This window comes from Amia ocellicauda, chromosome 14 (genome assembly GCF_036373705.1).
Source record: "Amia ocellicauda isolate fAmiCal2 chromosome 14, fAmiCal2.hap1, whole genome shotgun sequence".
Lineage (NCBI taxonomy): Eukaryota > Metazoa > Chordata > Actinopteri > Amiiformes > Amiidae > Amia > Amia ocellicauda.
Genome location: NC_089863.1, coordinates 14,889,201 through 14,913,558, shown reverse-complemented (window position 1 = coordinate 14,913,558; position 24,358 = coordinate 14,889,201). Strand labels below are relative to the sequence as shown.

Sequence of the window (24,358 nt, the reverse complement as noted above, 5' to 3'; positions counted from 1 at the left end):
TACATTTCTGTGCATTTATTTTATTTATTTTGACATGGATAGTCCTCCATATTTGGCTGGATTATTTCTACTAAAGACAACTACAACATCTTTTGGAGGGTGAACACATGTGCTCCTGGTGAAATAAGCGCCACCGCCCCCACCCCCACGAACAATGTCGGGGACCCCCTACCGTGAACGAACATCCTAACCCCCACCTCCCACTTGTGTGAATGCAACCCCGTCAGCGTCCATCTGGGCAACACAGACACAGCAATTTAGAGAGACCAATCAACCTAAACCACATGTTTTGGACGGTGGGAGGAAACTGGAGTGCCCAGAGAAAACCCACGCGGACACGGGTTGAACATGTATACTCCACACAGACAAGCCCACCGAGCCGGCACTCAAATCCCTGGAGCTGTGAGGCAGTAGCACTAACCAAATCGAATAGGGGAACGTGTCTTCTGAGTCAGTGAACTGAAAGAACTGAAAGAGCCGAAAGAACATAGAGAACCAGAGTCTCCAGTTCTTTAGTGAACTGAAAGAGAAAAACACAGATTTTGGAATCCAGATAAGCGTAATCTTGCTGATTTTGTGTAGGTTTTTCTGAAAATAATCAGATACAATCATTCTGATCCAGATACCACAAGATCAAGACTACAGAATCCAGATTTGAATAGGCCTCTGTTTGGCATGTTAGTGAACTCGACTAAAAAAGTATAACACAAAGTTTGTATGTTACTTTTATTCACATATACATACATATAATGCATAAGATAATGTATAGAAAAAATTCAACTCTCAATGGATAACAAAATAATTAACAACTCAAAACTTCACATTATAATTCATTAATTCATTCAAGGACTCATTTTATAATAATGGAGCATCTCTCATTGACCTTCCAGCTGGTCCATTTGGCTGCAGTGCTGCCAGTGGAGTGTCAGGGCCATCCACTTGGGGCTGTGGAAGATCACTGCTATCATCATGGAGAGGATCTGTGCGTGTTTGAGCTATGTTATGAAGGACAATACAAGTGAGAATTATGTTGCATGCTTGCTGTGGCTCAACACATAGGTAGTTCGGACATGCAAAGCGCCTCTTCCACACTCCATTTAGGCGCTCAATTGTACTCCTGGTTGTTCCATGGGCCCTGTTGAATCTTTCCTCTACATCAGTACTTGCTGTGGCAAAAGGTCTCATTACCCATGGTAATAGTGGGGACGCACTGTCACCTAGTATGATGCCATCTGGGGGGTTTTGTTGAAAGATTTGGAAGATATTACTCTCCCTCAGAATCTGTGCGTCATGGACAGACCCTGGCCATTTCACCATGCAGTTGGTGATGATGAGGTCTGCATTTCCCACAAGTTGCACATTGATGCTGTGCCACCCCTTTCTGTTCACAAACTCCTATTGCCTCTTATGGGGTGCCTGGATGTTAACATGGGTGCAATCTATCACACCAATAGTATTTGGCATTTTTCCTAAATCCAAAAAACTGGTGCAGTGGGCCCTGGGTTCCTCCTGGTGCAGGACCATGCCAGGCCTCATGTGGCCAGAATGTGTAGGCAGTTCCTGGATGACAAAGGCATTGATGCTGTTGACAGGCCCACATGTTCCCCACACCCGAATCCAAGTATGAACCTTTGGGACGTTATGTATTGGAGCATCCAACGTTGCCAAGTAGCACCACAGATTGTCTAGGAGCTCACTGATGCCCTGATCCAGGTCTGGGAGGAGATCCCGCAGGACACCATCCGTCGTCTCATCAGGAGTATGCCCAGACATTTTTGGGAGTGCATACAGGCACGTGGGCGCCATACACACTACCGAGTCACATTGTGAGTTGAAATTCTCACAAGTTGGAACAGCCTGTGATTTCAATTGTTTACTTGAGTTGGATTTTCAGTGAATCCAGCCCTCAATCAGTTGGTGATTTTGGTTTCCATTGACCATTGTTTCATCATTTTGTTCTCAACGAATTACATAATGTACAATAAAGATTTTGATCTTTAATATATTTTGTTCATCAAGATGTGATTTAAGTGTTCCCTTAATTTTGTTGAGCACTGTATGATAATTGATGTAGTTGTAGTTGAAGACACCTAGACCCTCCTCAGTACCATTTACTAGTACCATTTACTCTCATAATAAATATCATTCACCTTTACTTAATGCTGCTATTTGGGGATGCCAATCCAAAATCTTGACTAGGGTAGAATCAATCAAAATCAGCCCTGAAATTAATAGTACTATTATAATAATAAAAATAGAAACAGAAAAGACCATTGTGTAGGAATGTGACAAAATTATATTCTGTGTTTCATATCAAAGTCAACATAATATCAATAGGTGATAATATGACTTTAAAAACCTAGATAATTACATAAGTATCAAGTATTGTGGGCAGATACAAGATTTAATTTATGGGGGGCTCATGAGTGGTGAAGCCAATTGTGCGAGCACCATAGTTTTGAGGCTGGGGTGGGAGGTCTGGGGGCCCTCCCCCAGACAATGTTTGATTGCAAGCACCATAGCGTGCAAATTAGAGCATTTCTAAGACAATCGAACTATGCCTTTTTTAAATAGATTTTTGTCCTGAACTCTTCTATTACATGGGTCAAAATCAGACATTTGCAGTGAAAAAATAATGTCTAAGAGAAAAACCTCTTTAAATCATGCCGAAGACTATCCCTGAGTTCCGAGGCCAGAGTGACTTAACCATCTAGATATCCAGCTTCAATAGTGAAAGTGAAATTGAAGCAGAATCTACATTTTTTTTGTGAACTTTCATCTGAAAAGCATCAGACTGAGACTCACAGGTTTGGAATTTTGAATTGGAGGTAATTAAATGAACATCTTCAGTGGTGATTTTCTTTGTTGTATAGGAGGAAAAATATATTGTATTGCCATTTTGTCATGGTTTGAATTTTATTTTTATTTTTAATAAAACATTTTTCTGAAATCACAACATTTTGGAGTTAAACAATGAAGAACCCAGTAAAGAATTCTTGAATCACAGAGGATAATATATTTATTTAACATGCCTGGAAGGCATAACTGGAAGGCCCCGACATGGAAGCTCTCCACTTGAGCAGAGTCTCTTTCTGAACAATAAAAATGTAACAGCTTTTATACAATGCATGACATGTGGTTCTGTGGGCAGGGTCAGTCACATGCTCCCAAGAAGTGTTGCCTCAAGGTTGGGTCTCTGACCTTTGGAATGTTCATGGTTGTCTTCCTGGGGGAAGGTGTGGGATGCAGAAACCAGATGGCTTCCTTTAATATATTCCAGGAACTCTGGTCCCACGGTCATCATTAACAACTGCCAATCAATCACTATGATGTGACCTTTCCAGCCTTAAGATAAGCCACAGAAATCCAAGAAGAAAATGCTGGGAGGGACTTCTGGAGCGTCAGCACTCGTAAAAACCGCCTTGCTAACATTTGCTTGCTTGACAATTAATACAATTGGCTCTGTTGACATATTAGTATTTCAAATATTAATATAAAACATGATACTGGCTCTTCAGTCCCTCCTGTTGGCAATAGAGCAAAGTGGAAAGAAGCCAAAAGAACTGTGTTTGTCAGTTACAATAATTTCTTCCTCCTGAGGGGCAGATTGACCATCACTACCACTGGCCTTAGCGTACAACGATTTCCTTGCATACCATAGGGCTCAGTAGGCCTTGCTATGCCATTCATTTCACTTGGCATCAATCTCCTCAGATTTGTCTTAACCTGGACAAATCTGGACAGGTTCTCCTCACTGAGAACCTCCACTGCGCAGTCACCAACACACAAACTTTTCCCACTCTGGGGGTCTCTGTATGTGGTTTCTGGTCAATGAAATCTACCACATACAGTCTTAACACACATAACAAATAAACTGTACAGTCACACATTTACGCTTTATTCTCTGAGCCTCTTTTACTATACAGGTTCAACTTTAAATTACACTCTGAGAGCCTCAAAAAATCCTGAAACCAAATTTAAATATACAGGGTGGTAAAATAAAAACACTCACCCACTCACCCAGGAGTGGAGGCAAGTTCAGATCCTCGTTCGTGATGCCAAATGAAAAGCCCCACAAAGAATTGAAATCTCAGAAGCACATAGAATAAGATATTTATTTAACGAGCTCAGAAGAATCACGTGTGAGGGGCAACCCTGCAGTGAAACTTAATTCTTAGCAGAAATTAGTACAGTTTTAAAGGAAAAATGATGTAGGGTACTGTGACTGTTTATCTAATCAAAATCTTCAAATCTTCGAAAGGTGCAAGTTTTTGCAATGTTTGTAGGCTGCTCTTCCGGAGGGAGTGGGGGGGTCATCATGGAAGCAGGTGTCTTCCTGTTACAGCATACAAACTGCCCAATCTCACAGTTTACTTTAATGACAGACAATGAGGTAAGATCTTCAGCATTGTACAATGCAACATCTTGCTGAATATCTGAGTTGGGTGGTCTGTAACACACTCCTACCACTAATCCTCCAGATATTTTATTCAAAAGTTTAACCCACAATGATTCTGTTCCATTACTGGGATCTAATTTGAGTTCTTCTGCCTCAATGTCATTTTTCACATATAATACTAAATAAGTCTGCAATTACATGCTTATTTGATTACCCAGAGAAGCAGAGCCCAGTGAAATAAAATGTAATTAATTTTATTTCAATTAGCTTTCATGTTATTACCTATGAATAAAATAGCTCAAAGAACTAAAAACAGATATACAATAATTCCAGAAATCATTCCTGTAATATATTTTATCAGTAGCAGTAATGGCAGCCTATTGTAGTCTACATGAAGTCTCTGGACTGGAAAGATTTAATCTGTGTGTCTCAAGGGAAACCTTATGGACATTATCACCAGAGAGTAGCAAAGTCTAATAAGGCCCAGCAAACACAAATATAAAACACGATTGGACCTAGGTGTATAATTCCCAGCTGCCCTTCAGTTGCATTCAAGTACTAAGCTCCTCTTTCAAAATCACTGTAAAGTTTTGACAGAAAACTCCAATTGAAATAATTAGGTTACCATTCTATGTAGTTCCACTGCGTGTATAAGCAAGAACTCCAGGGCCGGTTTTACTAACGAGATCAAATATTTCGATTGGATCTGAACTCACTGCGGCCGGATCGTAAAGAAGCGTCAAAACAGGTTCAGGCAAGAAAGGTGTTGAAAAGGTCCTTCTAAGAAGAAAAGGTTATTATGTAGATGGAAAGGAAGTACAAGTGTTACAAAGAAAAAACAAGTGGGAGGAAATGATGACAGCTGATAATAATTGTGCTGGTACTGTTTTATCCAATAATGCAATGGTAAATAAACATAATATGCTCAGGTTAACTTTAAGTATACATTACAATGCCTATAAATACAATAGCCTTCGCTCCCCACGTTCATCAATGAGCCTTGGCCACCCATGACCCTGTCACCGGTTCAACACTTTTCCTTCCTTGGACCACTTTTGATAGGTACTGACCACTGCAGACCGGGAACACCCCACAAGAGCTGCAGTTTTGGAGATGCTCTGACCCAGTCGTCTAGCCATCACAATTTGGCTCTTGTCAAAGTCGCTCAGATACTTACGCTTGCCCATTTTTCCTGCTTCTAATACATCAACTTTGAGGACAAAATGTTCACTTGCTGCTTAATATATCCCACCCACTGACAGGTGCCATGATAACGAGATTATAAGTGTTATTCACTTCACCTGTTAGTGGTCATAATGTTATGGCTGATCAGTGTACACACACACAGCAAGTAATAGTTGCATGCCCTTAATTTGATTGCACTTGTACACGTATTAATGTTTGAATTGGTTCAATGCAATGTAACTATACAGCCAGATAAAGGAAAGGAGAAGAGGTGAGAGGACGAATTGCGCAAGTCTGAAAGCGATAGTGATTTGTTAGAGGATATGTAATGAATTCTTCCACACCGTGTTTATTTTCACTGTGAATGAATTGTACTCTTTGTTTTAGCTCTCACAGTGTCAGCTATGGGGAAATGCGCTCGGAATTCATATAATGAAAAATTACATTAACACAGGATCAAACTCAGGTCTGTGTAGTTCCACTGTGCCCAGATCTGTTTCATGGCAGACATTACAAAAGGCTATGGTTCATGAACAAAATGACACCTGTTTTCAAATGATACTGCAGGCAGGGATGAGCCATTGTAGACTGATGGGAGTGCAGGCAGCCAATGGTATTTTCCAAAACATTAGCCAGGGAGGGTGTTAGTGTTGCCTGAATACTGTTTACACAATTAACCTTTCCACCCGCACATTTGCATTCACACATTCCATACTTGAGGCACCTGTCTACATAATTCATCAACAGACACCGCCAATAAGCACTGCTAAAATTGTGCCATTGCTGATTGATGTGAAATGTTAAAGATTGCAATGCAAGGATTTCAAGCAGATAAATATAGTAACAGTCTTTTAAATAAACTGAGCATTCTTCATGTAAACACAACCTTTCTTTTCCTGCTAAATATTTTCCTATTAAATCTATCTATTGAGTGTATTTACTTCTAGTATACATTGTATCAGGGTGCATGGGAAAAAAGCACTTAAGAAAATAAAATTTAGATATTCAAATCTCTGTGTTAAAATAAAAGCTTTACTATCAACAATATCAAAAGTGTGTGCTGAGCCTCTTTCTCCTCTTCTATCCTGTGACTGGCTAATAGTATGCAGACATTATATATAAAATTAATATAATTAAAAATAAATTACTAAAGAGATACAAACACTAAAAATGAAAAAGTAAAATAAAGAAAAAGTGTGATTCTCCCAAATGTACATACTTTCTCCTCCCTTTCCTCTGCATTGTTCACCCTGTCCCTTATGCAAGCTGTTCAGTCCTCAAACAATTGATCTCCTTTCTCTCAATGTATGAATCCTGTCGTATATCTTTCAACTGCTGGATATACTCTTATTTCAGACACAATAGGCGATTGATGATAATCTACAAAATACTGCTTCAGAGGGGGAGAGAGAGAAGGAAACCAGGTGGAGGAAAATTTTGAAAGGTGAAGTTAAAAAAGGAGGAGGGATTGAGGGCAGTATGACAATAGAGAAAAAAAAGATAAAAAAAACTATCAAAAGCTGTATCCCTGTATGCTTGTAATCTGGGAACCCAAGAAAGGAGGAAACCAAGAGAAAAGAAAGATAAATTGGGAAGAGAACTGACACACAAAATGTACTTCGGGACCATGGCACACTGGATCGGTCTGGTTTTATTTATGACTCTGACCTCGTTCAAAGGTAAGCAATGGTCTTCAGATCCCAATAACAGCATAATTTACCATGAGGCATGTGTATTAGTTTAGCCTCACTCTAGCCTCAGCACTGTCCATGCCTCAGAGACCTGGGTTAGGAGTAAATCTCAAGTGGAATGAAAAACAGAGCTGCAGACCCTGTTTCTGGTTGTCCAAAGTCTCTTCCGGAGAGCAAGGGGTGAACTATTTATCAACGCTTGCACTGCAACCACAGCTTTAGGACTCACCTGAAGAACAAAGCAGGTAGAGGCTCAGTCAAGTACAGAAAATGTCTCAAGGTGATGCACACCTACTTATGAAATTAAAATAAATAAATGCACACATACATAATTGTTTTAATCTGAATATATAGAAACCATGATTTGTATGTTGTATATATGTATGGTGTATATACACTCACCTAAAGGATTATTAGGAACACCTGTTCAATTTCTCATTAATGCAATTATCTAAACAACCAAGCACGTGGCAGTTGCTTCAATGCATTTAGGGGTGTGGTCCTGGTCAAGACAATCTCCTGAACTCCAAACTGAATGTCTGAATGGGAAAGAAAGGTGATTTAAGCAATTTTGAGCGTGGCATGGTTGTTGGTGCCAGACGGGCCGGTCTGAGTATTTCACAATCTGCTCAGTTACTGGGATTTTCACGCACAACCATTTCTAGGGTTTACAAAGAATGGTGTGAAAAGGGAAAAACATCCAGTATGCGGCAGTCCTGTGGGCGAAAATGCCTTGTTGATGCTAGAGGTCAGAGGAGAATGGGCCGACTGATTCAAGCTGATAGAAGAGCAACTTTGACTGAAATAACCACTCGTGCAGCAAAGCATTTGTGAAGCCACAACACGTACAACCTTGAGGCGGATGGGCTACAACAACAGAAGACCCCACCGGGTACCACTCATCTCCACTACAAATAGGAAAAAGAGGCTACAATTTGCACAAGCTCACCAAAATTGGACAGTTGAAGACTGGAAAAATGTTGCCTGGTCTGATGAGTCTCGATTTGTGTTGAGACATTCAGATGGTAGAGTCAGAATTTGGTGTAAACAGAATGAGAACATGGATCCATCATGCCTTGTTACCACTGTGCAGGCTGGTGGTGGTGGTGTAATGGTGTGGGGGATGTTTTCTTGGCACACTTTAGGCCCCTTAGTGCCAATTGGGCATCGTTTAAATGCCACGGCCTACCTGAGCATTGTTTCTGACCATGTCCATCCCTTTATGACCACCATGTACCCATCCTCTGATGGCTACTTCCAGCAGGATAATGCACCATGTCACAAAGGTCGAATCATTTCAAATTGGTTTCTTGAACATGACAATGAGTTCACTGTACTAAACTGGCCCCCACAGTCACCAGATCTCAACCCAATAGAGCATCTTTGGGATGTGGTGGAACGGGAGCTTCGTGCCCTGGATGTGCATCCCACAAATCTCCATCAACTGCAAGATGCTATCCTATCAATATGGGCCAACATTTCTAAAGAATGCTTTCAGCACCTTGTTGAATCAATGCCACGTAGAATTAAGGCAGTTCTGAAGGCGAAAGGGGGTCAAACACAGTATTAGTATGGTGTTCCTAATAATCCTTTAGGTGAGTGTATATATATATATATATATATATATATATATATATATATATATATATATATATATATATATATAGTGAACAGTTTCAGGTCCCTACTAAAGCTACAACACAAGAGGGTAAAATTGCCAAGGAACAAAACATAAAATGAGTGGCAGCAAGAGGGCAGTGTTGCTTTTTTTAAGTGCACAGGAGAGGCGGGTAGAGGCTAGTCTAAAAGTAGACTCTCAGTAATCAACAGGGCCCAGTTTTTCTAAACTTTCAAAACTGAAAAGGGATTCTGATCTTTGAGGTTGGGATTTAGATCTGGTAATCGAATCCTACCTTTAATCAAGCTTAAAGGTTGTTTTGTGGTTATTCAAAACTCAAGGTTGAGATAAGGATAGTTTTGATGCTAAAAATCAGGATATTCTTGATCACACTGGAAGGGTGGATTCAGGGTGGATTTAGACACATATTGTGGTGTTACTACAGTGGGGAATCTTGGAAAAGATAAACGACTATAAATCAGTAACAGTACTTAATTTTTACATTTTATTAAATTGACACAAGAAATTAGATGTTCCAATAATTAACAAATTCCTCAATAATATAAACAAAAATGAACAATTTAAGGAGAGAAAACACTGTCAGCCCTCCCCCCGCTCTCAGATCAGGGGGTATTCATAAAACATGCGGGGCTGTAGCCCCTACTATCACTACTATCCATATTCTCCTCCTCACTCACCTCAGCCAAGACGTCTTAATTCCAATCACTGTTTGAATCCACTGTCAACAACCCCTGCAAACTGTACTCCACCTTCTCCTCCCTCATCGCCCCTCCTCGCCCTCCTCCTTCTTCCTGTCTCTCTGCTGATGATTATTCCTCCTTCTTCTCCTCCAAGATCACAGACATCCACAAGCTCTTCAACAGTCCCGTCTCCTCTGCCATGCTGCCCAAGTCTCCACTGATGAAGCTTCCTTTTGTTCATTCTCACCTCTTTTGGACCCTGGACCCTGATCCTCTCTCCTCCTAGGTCACAAACCCACAACATGTGCCCTGGACCCTCTTCCTACTCACCTCCTCCAAGCAACTGCTCCTGATATACTCCCCTTCATCTCCTCCCTTCTCAATGCCTCACTCCTCTCTGGCTGTTTCACCTCTGCTTTTAAACAAGCTGCTGTCATCCCACTCCTCATGAAACCTACCCTTGACCCCACCTCTCCGCATAACTACCACCCTGACTCCCTACTCCCCTTCCTCTCAAAGACCCTCGAGTGTGCTGTCCGCTGTCAGCTCTCTGCATTTCTTCTTCACTCACTCCTAGATCCTCTGCAATCTGGCTTCCGCACAGCTCACTCCACTGAGATGGCTCTCCTGGCAGTCACTGACTCCCTCAGCTGTGCTCGGGCGGCCTCCCTCTCCTCAGTCCTGATCCTCCTTGATCTCTCCACAGCAGTCAATAGCTGATCACTCCATCCTCCTCTCCTCCCTTGCTGACCTAGGAATCTTTGGGACTGCTCTCACCTGTTTCTCCTCCTACCTCAACGACCGGACCTATGAAATGATATGGCGAGGCTCCTCATCCACCCCCCAACCTCTCCTCACAGGCGTTCCGCAAGGCTCTGTCCTGGGCCTGCTCCTGTTCTCCCTCTACACTTGTTCCCTAGACCCCTTCATCACATCACATGGTTTCTCTTACCATTTTTACACAGATGAAGCCCAGATCTTCCTGTCTCATCCCTCCTCTGTTCCTCTCATCCCCTCTCTCATCTCTTCCTGTTTGTCTGCTATTTCTGCCTGGATGCACTCACACCACCTCAAGCTCAATCTCTCCAAATCGGATCTCCTCTTTTTTCCCCACTCTTCCTCACCTTCTGCTGATCTCTCCACCTCAATCCCCTTGGAATCCACCACACTCTCACCTTCTTCTTCTGGTTAGAACCTAGGAGTCACCCTCCATCCTGCGCTCTTCCAAACCCAGCACATCACCACGCTGATGTAAATTCATCCACACCTGTAGATTCTTCCTGAGCACCATACACCGAATCCGACCCTTCCTCACTGACTACTCAGCTGCTCGTCCAGTCACTGGTCTTCACCTGCCTGGACTACTGCAACTCCCTCTTGGCCGGCCTGCCTGCAACTATTACCCGCCGCTCCAGCTCATCCAGAACTCTGTGGCTCGTCTGATATTCTCTCTGCCCCGATTCACACACGCTACTCCACTGCTCCGCTTTCTTCACTGGCTCCCGATAGCGGCATTCAGTTCAAGACACTGACCCTCACCAACCGCTGTCTGGACCACACTGCACCAAGTTACTTGCAGACTCTTGTCATATTTTCAGATATTTGGCTGCTTTACAGTGGTAAGGAACATAACTTGCATTTGCTTTAAAATTACAGAAATCAATGGACTTTGGGTACTTTGTGGTAAATAATAGAACCCGATTAAAAATGCATAATAAAAATATGCATAGACACTACAGACCTCAAGCTTCTCTGTGTGGCCTTTGATTGCTGTACTTTTGAACTGGCCAGTGACTTTGCTTTACTATTTGGTGGTTTGATTGTGTTTATATTTGTTTAATTATATTATTATTTGGGTGACGGGGTTATTGGTAAATTACTTGGCACAGACCACCGGTAGACATTCCCACGTGGATTCCCCTGGTCATCTAATCAAATTGCTTTCATCTGTCCCCCTAACCCGGTGAATTGGCTAAAAAAGTCTCTTTTCTCTTGAGGAGAGATCGGTGCAAGCAGTAAGCGGGCAGAGCAGCCAGCACAAGAGTAGCCACAAACCCCAAAGACCAGGGCAGGAGGGAAAGCCCTCCATTGCAGTCATCAGAGTGGTTCCCAGCGCTGCCGTTCCTGTGGAATCTCGTGGTCTGGTGACACCCTCTGCTGGGGTCATCCAGGTGGGCCCCATCATCAGCAATCCGGGATCCCTGTCTTCTGGCCAGCTTGTTCCCGGGGGCTGTTCCTGTTACTGCGGTCGCCTGCTGCTAGTCATCCCGGGGAAAGAGTGGTGCTGCTCCCGCTTGAGTTTCCCTCTCCAGATCTTCTAACCTCTTACAGCTGACTCCACATGACACTATAATGTATTCAGGTAAATTCACCAACTATTAGCAAATAGATATTACTTATGATAATATATTTATCCGAATACTATTTTACAGAAAGTTTGATGTAATGGCCAATAAATACAGTCAAAATAAACTACGACCTGAGCATTTTCTCTTTCAAGGTTTCAGCAGTATGGGATTTACTTGGCATTGATTTGACAGGACAGGACCCCTTCCACAGACTTCAGATGGCTACAGATACATCTTAACTTTTCTAAGTGAGTTGAAGCTTACCCAATGAAAACTAAATGTGCAAAGAAAGTTGGCAAAACATTTTGTTCGGTAATTTTCAGGCATGCTGTCGCATCCTTTCTGACCAAGGAAGAGTTTGTTAATTAATTGAGTCTCAAGTTTCCAAGATTTTGTTATGGACAATTGGAAAGAGTGCTAGTATGCTAAATATATGATATGTACAGATGTGGAAATACTTGTCAATGTATACATGTATGTGCATATGTTTGTGTATTGCTGTTTTTGTAAAACCAAAATTCATACTTTGGTAACTTTTTTTAATCAGTGTTAAAGATTAACTCCACACTGTGTGAACTGCTGTCAAGTACCAGTGTGACAGCTGCTTATCACCCACTGACCAATGGTCTTGATGAGAAAACTAAAGATAACATCAAGAGGTATTGTGCATTGGCATAATTCCATCTTTTCTGTTGATTATTCTGCCACCTAAGTGGTGTTCATACATAAAATGTAATTATTTTGCAGTTTTCAAATTTTAACCTATAATTATGTGCAGTTCAACTTATTTTGCCCATAGTATTTTATAGTGATCAAATAGCTTTTTACGCGTAGATGACAGGATGAGCTACCTTGGTTTTAAAGGGGTTCAAATACAGTATGAGTGTTGAAAAGCAGAGGGAAGCACATTGTGATGGTTCTGTCTGACAGGATGAACTACCTAATGTTTTCAATCGGGGCAACTCATCCTGAGCGGTAGAAAAAATTTTCAGACTAGTCTGACAATCTGAGCTACCGGGTAGCTCATCCTCATAGGGAAGCTCAGTTTCTCAGAACGCCGGATTAAATCAAATCCACCCGCTAATACAAACCTGTACAGCATAGCAGTTACAATTAAGGTTAGAAGGTTAGAAGAAATTGGCATATTGCTAAACATGATGACACAATTCTGTAGTTTTGTATCAGCGAGTGGATCAAAGTTTTGATTTAATCCCAGTCTTAGGCTATAATTCAATTGAATTATATCCACCAGAAGCCATCATTTTGACAATATAGGAAATAATAATATCTCACTTATGCAGAACGATGTTTATTTACGTATTTGTATGTATCAACCAAGACATTGCCGTTGATGTATTGAACTAATTCGATCCATCTGTATTGATCTATAATGTATTTTAGACCCATATCAAATAAAATATGGTCGATGCCACATAAGTTTTATTTTTTTTATCATATATTGCAGACAAGGTATTTATTTTTGTATACAATAGGCTATTGATTTCACAGAGAACATGTTTTTATTATTTTCTAGAAAAGTGCAGGCAATAACTATAAAATAAAATAAAATATATAATCTATTGCAAAAAGCCAAATAATTTCTCTAGAATCATTATGCATTTTGTGACCTGTACAGGTATATACATCATTCATTTAGTATTGTGTCATATTATAAAATATTTTTAAAATCCACCAGAGACTCTGTACAAAATAAAAAATGCTGAAATTGGTTAGCTGTGCCCAAATCATAACTGCATGCATGTGAATACTCTGTCTTCTCTGACAACCTGTTGTGCCATTGTGATTTTAAACCTGGTTACACAGGATTCCAGTTTATTTGTTACTGTAAACACAATTCCATTTCGATGATGTCTGTATGACTGCAGTTCTGCCAAATTTTTATTTTTGTTTAGTCTACATGGTGGTGTGCATATAGTATGTTTGCATACTCAGTATCTATCTATATGTATCATTTACACACACACAAAAACAGAAAACAACTTATCAGCTTTTTATTATTATTAAGTATTGTTTAAATATTTGTGATATAATCAGGATATACCCGATTAGGTGAAAATACGCATTTCTGTGTTTTATTTGTTTTATTATATGCTCCAAAGCTGCATGTAGCATATGCGCTTTTAGTTTTCTTGGTAAACCTTTAAAGTTTTAGTTTTTTATTACATATTTACAGTGTTTCAGTTATAGTACATGTATACAGTATTTTCTATTCAGATTTGTTTCATCAGGTTTTTTAAATAGTTGTTTTGCTCTACTTCAGGTGTAGACTAATTGCTGTACAAATTCCATTTATTTAAATGATTTTGGTAGATCAGTTGCTTTAGTAATTAAGTCACTGGTATGCAGAAACGTCCAGCAATACTTTTATAATATATATTTTCATAATTATAAAATATATTAATGATTATGCTAAATATATGTCTCTTTTATATTTTAATATATATTTCATTTTTATAAAGGAGGAAAGTTCGCATAAATAAAGGTCAGGTAGCATTTGATGAAAATCATGAATTGCACAAATATCAGTAATTGGTTAATGTCACATCACAGTGCTTCTTTGAAAGCAGTTAGGCTATGATAGTGTCCTTCTATCTCAGGGTTGTCCAGATGAGAAAGTTAGTATTTTTAGGGCATGCCAGACAAATCAAATCAAATTGTGATATTAAAGTACAATCACATGTACTTGTAAATAAAACATTTTGTTTTAGAAAACACTGCTCACAGATACAATAACATTATACACTGTATCTGAGGTGGGGTGAACTAAGTATGATATCAGAAAATAAAGAGTATGGGTAGGCCTACTTAAAAAACAAAAGGTTTCCAAACTGGTATGCCAGATCACAGTGACAAAACAGTAATGTAATTAAAAGCTTAATAATCACAACACAAATGTGGGATCTGTGCAGTCAATGACAAGGCAATGACACGTTCAACTAGTAACAACTAGATACAACTAGTAAGAGCAGGTTGAAGTCTAAGGTCCAACCTGTCTGTGCAGTCTGACCTGTATAATAATTGGAATGTGTTGTAACACTCACACCCTTATCTATTAGAACACTCTTTAGAAACTTTTATATCGAAAGCTGGTGTGAATCTCCAATTTTAACATGGTTTGCAGGAATGAATATATATATACACTGATCAGCCATAACATTATGACCACCTGCCAAATATTTTGTATGTCCCCCTCGAGTCCCCGTCGAGGCATGGACTCCACTAGACCTCTGAAGGTGTGCTGTGGTATCTGGCACCAAGACGTTAGCAGCAGATCCTTTAACTCCTGTAAGTTGCGAGGTGGGGCCTCCATGGATTGGACTTGTTTGTCCAGCACATCCCACAGATGCTCTATTGGATTGAGATCTGGGGAATTTGGAGGCCAAGTCAACACCTTGATCATGTGATTCATCAGACCAGGCCACCTTCTTCCATTGCTCCGTGGTCCAGTTCTGATGCTCACGTGCCCATTGTAGGCGCTTTCGGCAGTGGACAGGGGTCAGCATGGGCACCCTGACTGGTCTGCGACTACGCAGCCCCATACGCAACAAACTGCAATGCACTGTGTGTTCTGACACATTTAACTGTATGACTCCCCTGTTCCTGACTTCATACATTATGTGTTTCAGTTTTAAACCCCAGGCAGCCATTCGCTTGAAAATCAAGAACAATATTTGTTGCAAACCCAAAATAAAGCACAGGATTTATTCAATAGCAGTGAGAAATATACAGACAGAATGGGAATTCCAGGTCATAGTGGAACATAGGTGAATGTATTTACTAGTACTACTATTACTACTAATAATCATCATCATCATCATCATCATCATAAAAAATATAAATTTTGGATCCAGATAATCAGGGAAATGTATAACGGATGTGCCAAGTAAAATTGATCTAATAAAATAATACACAGATAAAACAAATACACAACTACAAGATGATGTAAAAAAAAGAAGAAACACGTCTTGGAAGTGGGAAAGTGAACAAATTAGTACTAGATCTTGAGACACTTTTTTGACAAACTGCAAGCTGGTTCTTCGGATATTTTTTTCTTTAAATACAAATACTACAAATGCCAGCTACAGTACAGTGTTGATCTTTATTACAATTTGGGTGAGTTCAGCATTTTTTAAGACTATAGACTTTTGATGGATGGTAGGAAACACCCATTACCTAAAATAAAAGAATCTCAAAAAGCTTTTTGCACTCAGATCCGTGACTGAAAAGCTTACAGAGTGGTTGGTGTGAAAACAATAATTACAAATGGCATGCAAACTATTTCTGTAAAAATAACAAAAACTGGTTTCTGATTCTGATTGTTGTATCTGTTGGTATGAAGATAATAAAGGAAAGGTTCCAAGGACTAAACTATAATCTTCAGCTGACAATGAATTACCCCACGCATCTCTATGTCCTGACATTTGTACTGTGCGTGGCATCTAGTGTTGGGCAGGGCAATTCCATGCCTTTAAGGAGGGGTTCTTGCAGCTTTATTGGTACCTTTTAAAAAAAAAAAGGCTCCACCTATTTCAGCACATTCACTACTTTACAGGGTGAGGAATGACTGATTATAGATCTAATCACTTCAAATCTTTCTTCAATCACAGTGATCCGGAACAATTGTTCTGGGGATTTAATAACCTAATAACATTTCAGCAAGTTCCAAACCTAAAGTCTCTGTGGCTCTCTCTAGGACTACTGACCTCTGTCTAGGATGGAAACCCCAGAGTAAAACATAGGCAGGACTGATTGGTTGAGGAGGACTACAAGAACACAGAGTGTAGTATCTCACCTGCTCTGCCTGGATGATCCCATAACCCCTGATGTTAATGTTATGAGGTTATGTTGCAATATCCTACAATTTACATACGTTAGTATGTGGTGTGAAGTGACACACCACATATTGTTATTGTGTAAGAGATGTCACTTCATGCAGTTTGGGCAAGAGGATAGTAAAGTGAAGCAGAGCCATTCTGGCTTCAAAATGCATAGAGATAACATCTCCTATACAATAAAAGACTTGGTTCACACAGTGTGCTAACCTATTATTTATTTATTTATTAGCAGACCCCCTTGTCCAGGGTGACTTACAATATATAAGAGCAATACAAAAGTGCAATAATCAAAACTATTTATTATAAAATAAATGTACATCTTGTGAAACTTGCACCACCAGCATTTAAGTGTCCTGAAATGTTATTGGTAACTGAAGAAGTTTTAAAACCCTGATAATTCTATTGCATGGGATGACCATTTATACACAAGATATAGGAATAGGAATGTGTGTAAATGCTGCTCTGTGATGGGATTTATAAGACATCCACATGTTGTAAATTTAAGGGCAAGAATAATTTGATAATTTGGTGTAAAGGAATGATAATTAATGATCTTTGATAATATTCATGTTTTATAAGAGTGTACATGTGATTTGCATCTGCCTTGCTCACTCCCTTCCTCCCCTCTATCAAGGTATATACGTAGGTGAAGAAAAAACAATGGTGAAAGGTGAATGTGAAAAGAAGGAGGAGCCGTTGAAGGCAGTATCACAATAGAGAAAACAATATAAAAGGCTAAATTCCTTGCATACTTCTCATCAGGGAGGAAACATATAAAAGAGAAACACTAATCGTGGAGAGACCTGACACACACAGTGTACTTCGGGACCATGGCACACTGGATTGGTCTGGTTTTATTTGTGGTTTTCACCTCGCTCAAAGGTAAGCAACGTTCTCCAGATCTAAATAACAGCATCACACAAGCCTCACCACTATCCATGACTCAGAGACCTGGGTTAGGGGTTAGAACTTAAGCGGTTGTACTCAAGTCAAGAGGAATGAAAAAGACCCTGTTGCTGGTTGTCCAAAGTCTTTGCTGGAGAGCCTGGGTCAAACTAGTTTTCTAACTAATTCAAGTTAGGTTCAATCGTGTACACATATTATGCATATCTCTACACAATTTTCACATTTTTTCTATTTCTTCTATTTGTTGGATACCATAGATATACATGCACAACAAATAAGGATAACTATAATTTAACAGTTAGAAAACAATGATTGTGATCTTGAAGGTCAATGAAGGTTTCTTCCTCCTTGCTCTGTAGACCACTATCTCTGAAATGTACTTTCTTATTGTATGATTCTTATTGAGTACCATCTCACAGTGGCTACAGCTTGCTTTGCCTAGCCTGGGACAGGACGCCCCAGTGAGCTTTAACAGTATCACTTTGGACTGCCTTGTGCAAGTGTCCTCTGTGACATCACTGACATTTTAGTGTACTTTTCACTCAGAAGAGAAGAAGCAAAACCTGCCATTGTGTTATATTCACCAAGGAAAAGGATAGGAGGTTGAAGGAGGCAGGTGGTGAATTGAGTGTCAGTCTAAAAAAAAGGGTGTGAACATGAATCTCTTCCAACGAAAAATGTTTTGTTTTGCCTTTGTTACTCTTCATCTGTTTGAAAAGATCAATGTCTCAAGTTTCACAATCGTTCTGTGTCAGTATGCAGCCAAACCCAGGTCATCTCTCAGTGGAGTTGTATTGTTTGATTTGCTCATTGCACTGGATTCTCTTGAATTTTTTTTAATTGGTTGTTCACTTTTTTTTAGATCTCAGCCTCCATCCAATAAGACCACTTGCAAAGACAATATTGTATTGCACTAGTAAGCAAGAAAGGAAAATATGTTGATGTTCCACTCATGAATCTCTTGAGTTGGGGGGGACAGGTATAATCATATGACTAAATCATAGAAACTAAATACAGTCCAATGTTTACACAGCGTTGTCTGAACAGATACCAATAAAGTGGAATGAGCTTAATAAAATAGAAATATAAAGTAAAAAACTGAAAAGAGTCATAATTATTAAACTAAAATGATCACCACAATAGCAAAGGAAGGGGATGTTTACACTACATTGGTATCTCTACATAGAGCTGTGAGACTCTGGACAAGGGAATGGCTGAAGATTTTTTTATATTTTTTAAATCAAGTGTATGTATTACTTAATCACTGTTGTTGCTCTTGAATATCAGAAACTCTGTGAATGATTGTTTTCTTGTTTGTCTCCTTTTACAGAATCACAGTCTCAGCCTAATGGTAAGATTGCCTCATTTCTAATTTGAAAAGAAGAAAATTAATATGTCAAAGGAGGAAGACCTAAAAGAGAATTTCAATTAATGCCAATAGAGAGGACAAGAGAGATAGCAGGGAGATAGCAGAAGATCTCAAAAAAATATAATAATATTAATAATAATACACAAATAATACACACACATGCCCTTGATACAATATTATGTACAGAGAGAACAAGAGAGAATGTAGGGAGGACACAGTAGTATAGTATTCATAATTAAATTATCAATACACACAGCTTACCATGATACCATCATAGGTACAGAAGAAGTGGAGATCAGAACCAACAAATCCACACACTGTCATAAGAGACAGAATAAGAGATCACATCACAGGATATTTCAGCCGATAATGTAAACTAAAGTAATAACATACGTAATTTTGCTTGTCATCAGAGCAAACAAATAAAGATGCAATAATAAATAATAAAGAAAATGCTGCATTGTTATCTGTTTCCCAAATCCAGTCTGTGGGCAGGCCCCACTCAACACCAGGATAGTGGGGGGTGAGTCTGCCACCCCTGGGAATTGGCCCTGGCAGGCGAGTCTCCATTGGCAAGGGGACCACTTATGTGGAGGCTCCCTGATCTCCAGTGAATGGGTGCTGTCTGCTGCGCACTGCTTCGAAGGGTAGGGAGAAAGTGACTCTTTATGTTGCTTCATAAGGAGTCTGAGAGATTACTTCAGGGGCTAATTGCGTAAACATAGACTAAGTCTTTGTCTTTGTATAATAAGTCATACTAAAGAAAGACACTCAGTTAAAACACTCAGTTAAAAAAATCTTTCCTTAGACTGGTCTTAATATGTCAAACACACACTGCATTCCAGGAATTTAAGGGAGAGGGAAAAAACAACAACATGGCGAACTATCCAAGCTCACAGTAAATATATGCTTGTTACTGGAATATAATGCAGAAAAAATATAAACTTTTGGGGTCATTTTCTGACAGTAATGCACTCAAGCACAAGGTGTGGGAAAAAATGCTGTCAACCCGCTCTGTATGCAGTCTGTAAAAGACATGCAGAAATGATGGAAGAATGTGCTAAAATAAATAGTTAAGGAAATATCCACAGGAGAGGCCCTCCCTAAAAATGTAATTAGTGGGATTGGTTATTTAAGAGTTTCGATGTTTTGGGGGATTGACGGTGGGTGGGAGAGCACATTATAAACAAACAGGAAACAGAAAAGGGCCTTTTGAGTGACTCACACAGGAACCTATCAGGCAGCTTTGATAGTAAGTGTTTCTATGAGGTTTCTATGGTAACAAGCTAAACCCCCCTAGCTCATTAATTTAAGAACAGTAAATATAGATATTAAATACAGTAAAAATGAGACTTGCAACACCAGACACTGACGACCACTGTCTCTGTCTCTGTCCAGTCGTCTTAATGTCAGTCAGTGGACTGTGTATCTGGGATTACACACACAGCAGGGCTCTAACCCCAACTCACAGTCCAGGGAGGTCCTGAAGATCATTGTCCACCCCAACTACAACACAACAACCAAGGACAATGACATTACCCTGATGAAATTGAGCAGCCCTGTCAACTTCACCAAATACATCCAGCCCATCTGTCTGGCAGACAGCAACAGCACCTTCTACAATGGCACTGAGTGCTGGGTCACTGGCTGGGGCAACATTGCCTCTGGAGGTAATTTGTGTTAAGAACATATAAAAGTTTACAAACAAGAGGAGGCCATTTGGCCAATCATGCTCATTTAGTGTCCATTAGTAACTAAAGGATCTAAGGATCTTATCTAGTCCCCAAATGTTCAGCTTCAACCACGTGTTGACCAGTAGACATTTTCATACCAAACTTTCAATTTTTTATAGTGAGATGTTTATTTATTTATTTATTTATTTAATTTTAATAACCACATAATTTCAGCTCAGATATTCACATATTCAAAACGATTTCTGAATTGACATGATTGTTATTCATGGAAATTCTACGTGCTTTAAAGAGAAAACAAAAAAATATTTACAGAAATCGAAACTCTCTACATACAGCTCTGGAAAAAATTAAGAGACCACTTAACACTGATTTCTGAACTCTGGATTTTTTTTCCAGAGCTGTATATAATTCAGAAGCTTTGACCAATCTCTAATAAGACTTTGATGGATGGAGTGTAATAATTTATTTAGATTAGGATCTCTGTTGGATGAAGGGACAATGGCCTGGCTGTGTGGAAGACTCATCAGAACCCCGCTACTGTGGAATAGCCAGGGAGTTTGCTGAAAAGCAGGGTTTGGGGAGGATGGAAGGATGTGAAGGAAATATAGGGAAAGTAGTGTTGAGCCCTGTTTGTATGCCTGCAGTGGGCAGTATTACGGTCCAACCATTCAACCACTTGTTTTACTTTTGATTGTTGTGTGAAACCTGCTGGTTGCAGGCTGCTACCAGATTCCTCACTGAATTTCATACATTCTCCTTCAAATGGCTTCTGCATATTCCTTCATTCCAAGGTCTACATCTTGGTCCTTCTTTGCTTCCTGTGAATAAATCTGTACATAAAAACACAGTAAATGAACTTCCCAGCTGTGTTGTCTTTCAGTGTCTCTGGGAGGTAACCAGACCCTGCAGGAGGTTGAGATACCCATCATTGGGAACAATCAGTGTGGCTGTCTGAACGACGTGGTTTTTGGAGCAGGCAGCATCACCAACAACATGCTCTGTGCTGGACTGGTGGAGGGGGGCAAGGACTCCTGTCAGGTGCAGAAACTACTTGCTCATCTTCTTCTTCTTCTTCTTCTTCTTCTTCTTCTTCTTCTTACTGGTCTTCTTTCTGATGTTCTGTAACTTCTTATAGGTCCCTACAATAATAATAATTGACTAGATGGAATACCAGTGCTAATAAGTAGGCGTACTAAGCAAACCAAGACCAACACAATGTCACCCTATGGTATGAAGTCTTTCTTATGTTATTTATTAGTCTTACTGTATCCCCTTACAGTGTGTCTCTCTCTCTTCAGGGAGACTCTGGAGGTCCCCTAGTCTGTAAGCAGGGCACTGCCTGGATTCAGGCCGGCATTGTGAGTTTTGGATATGGCTGTGCTGTACCCCTTTTTCCTGGGATGTATGCCAGGGTGTCCCAGTACAAGGACTGGATCAAAGCGCAGATGGGGGCCAACACTCTGGGGTTTGTGACCTTCACTTCCAGTGGCACTGATGCCGACAGCCATTACATTTGTGAAGTAATGACACTGCAAACATCTACTCAACCCCCTATGCAGCCAAACCCAGGTAATCTCTGATTAGAGTCTGACCACATTCAAAACGTGAATGAGGAATTCTCTGAATGGGATAAAATGGGACTCCTCAAATTCTGAGTGATTTAAGTCCTGGATATGATTGATTAGAGCCCCTTGTAATATCCATGAGAATCATCAAGTAGAGCAGGGGGTCAAACTCCAGTCCTGGAGGGCCGCAGTAGCTGCTGATTTTCCATCCAACAGAAGCTCTCAATTACTCAGTTAATATAATGATCTCCTTATTTAAGACTTTCACATTTTAGTTTTATAGCTGATAACATACAAAATGTTGATTGCTCATTTAATTAGACCAATTAAGGAGCATAGAGCTGGGATGGAATGTAACCCAGCAGATAATGTGGCCCCTAAGCACTGGAGTCTGACACCCCTGGGGCAGAGCGAGTCTTCAAAAAAGTGTTTTAGGTCTCAGACCCAAAGAGTATAATCACTTCTGTGTTATTAATGCACACTGCAGGAGAACAAGAAGTAGAGGAACAAAGTATTAGCCAATATATAAATAGATTTAATAGACAAAACACAATGTTGAAAATAGAGAACAGCACAAAATCAGACATCTAGGTCTTGTTTCTCTGTAGGTTGACTCCTCTCTGTTGTTGTGTCTTAAAGTTGACATCTGTGGATGGCCCAGGGGATCAGTGGACTGGCCATGGCTGGCTAGTCTGGAGCACAACGGAAAACATGTCTGTGGGGGATCTCTGCTCACTAGCGAGTGGGTGATTACAGGTGCAGAGTGCATTCCCAGGTAGATTCAGACTCAGATCACCGTTCTGTCCACACAGCACCACTTATCAGCTGCCCTCTCTGCACTGTACCATAGTCAAGCCAATGACTCTAGACACTATACCTACAAGTGACTCTAGTATCTGTAACACAGATGATTCTTGATGCTGAAAAACTGGTCTTGGAGTAACAAACTAGTGCCTCCATTAGGAATCCCGCTGGCAGGGTCAATTGTGATAATACATTTTGGCCAAGCCTGCCGAATGTGTGTGACATACTGGATATATATGGTTCTTTGAGGTATAACACAATTAAACTTCTTACTCCAAGCACAGCAACTTTGGGGACTTTAGACAACACGACACAGAAGTTACTGCCACTCTACCTGGATGCGGTCGTGCCATGGACGTAGTGTAATATCTGTGCGTGTCTGTATTAACTACTCTCTCTCTCCGTCTCCCTATACATCCAGCTTTGCAAATCTCAGTGAGTGGAGGGTGTTCCTGGGTGTGCCTCAGCAGAGCAGCCTCAACTATGAGGTGTCAGTGGGAGTCCAGAGCGTCATTGCAAGCACATTCAATGGCCCCAACATTGCCCTCCTGAAACTGGACACTACAGTCTCCTTCAGCAACAACATCCTGCCCATCTGCCTGCCAGGACCTGGCATCTATTTGGGCTCTGATCTTGACTGTAGGGTTGCTGGCTGGGCTAGCATGACCGGAGAGGGTGAGTCAGGTCTATGAAAACACAACTACAAGCTATTGATGCTGGATAGATTTTTCCATTCCATCCACCTGAATTATGGGCCAACCTCTGGAAGACCCATTTGCAATGGTTACAAAGCAGACAGAGAGAGTGCTGATAGAGGAAGATGATATGTGTTACCTGTCAGGGTTTTTGAAGGTTGATCATATTTCATTTCACAGTAATGACTGAAAACTGAAATGTGTCTCTTTGCCACCAGGGATGCTTGAGCAAGAGACAGTGAGACTCACCCAGTGCTATGACAACTCCTCTCCTGATACAATCTGTACTGAACCCCTGAACCTGAAGCAGGTACCAGCACCTCTGTCTGACCCTCACTAATACTCTGATTTCTTATTTTAAGAAGTTGTCATTTCTGTCTTTTGGGCTCTTAATGGCACTAAAGTAGTTGCATCCACTTATCCAGTTATTGTGTCCATAATAACCTCTGTCTTTCTGAGGCTCAATACTGTGTATGTCTTGTCAGTCAATCAATGAATCAATAAATCAATGAACCAACCAACCAACC

The 24,358-nt window shown here is 40.3% G+C and overlaps 1 protein-coding gene across 1 annotated transcript in view; it reads left to right on the top strand.

Annotated features, from left to right (window-relative positions):
• Positions 1-17,544: 17,544 nt before the first annotated feature.
• LOC136768037 (transmembrane protease serine 9) overlaps positions 17,545-24,358 on the top strand; it is a 33,552-nt gene continuing 26,738 nt past the window's right edge. The window contains exons 1-9 of the mRNA XM_066722093.1: positions 17,545-17,680; positions 19,035-19,055; positions 19,558-19,720; positions 20,472-20,743; positions 21,648-21,805; positions 22,066-22,336; positions 22,972-23,107; positions 23,558-23,811; positions 24,050-24,141. Of these exons, the coding sequence (XP_066578190.1) occupies positions 17,629-17,680; positions 19,035-19,055; positions 19,558-19,720; positions 20,472-20,743; positions 21,648-21,805; positions 22,066-22,336; positions 22,972-23,107; positions 23,558-23,811; positions 24,050-24,141 (1,419 nt within the window). The 5' untranslated portion in view covers positions 17,545-17,628. The remainder of the gene's footprint in view (positions 17,681-19,034; positions 19,056-19,557; positions 19,721-20,471; positions 20,744-21,647; positions 21,806-22,065; positions 22,337-22,971; positions 23,108-23,557; positions 23,812-24,049; positions 24,142-24,358) is intronic.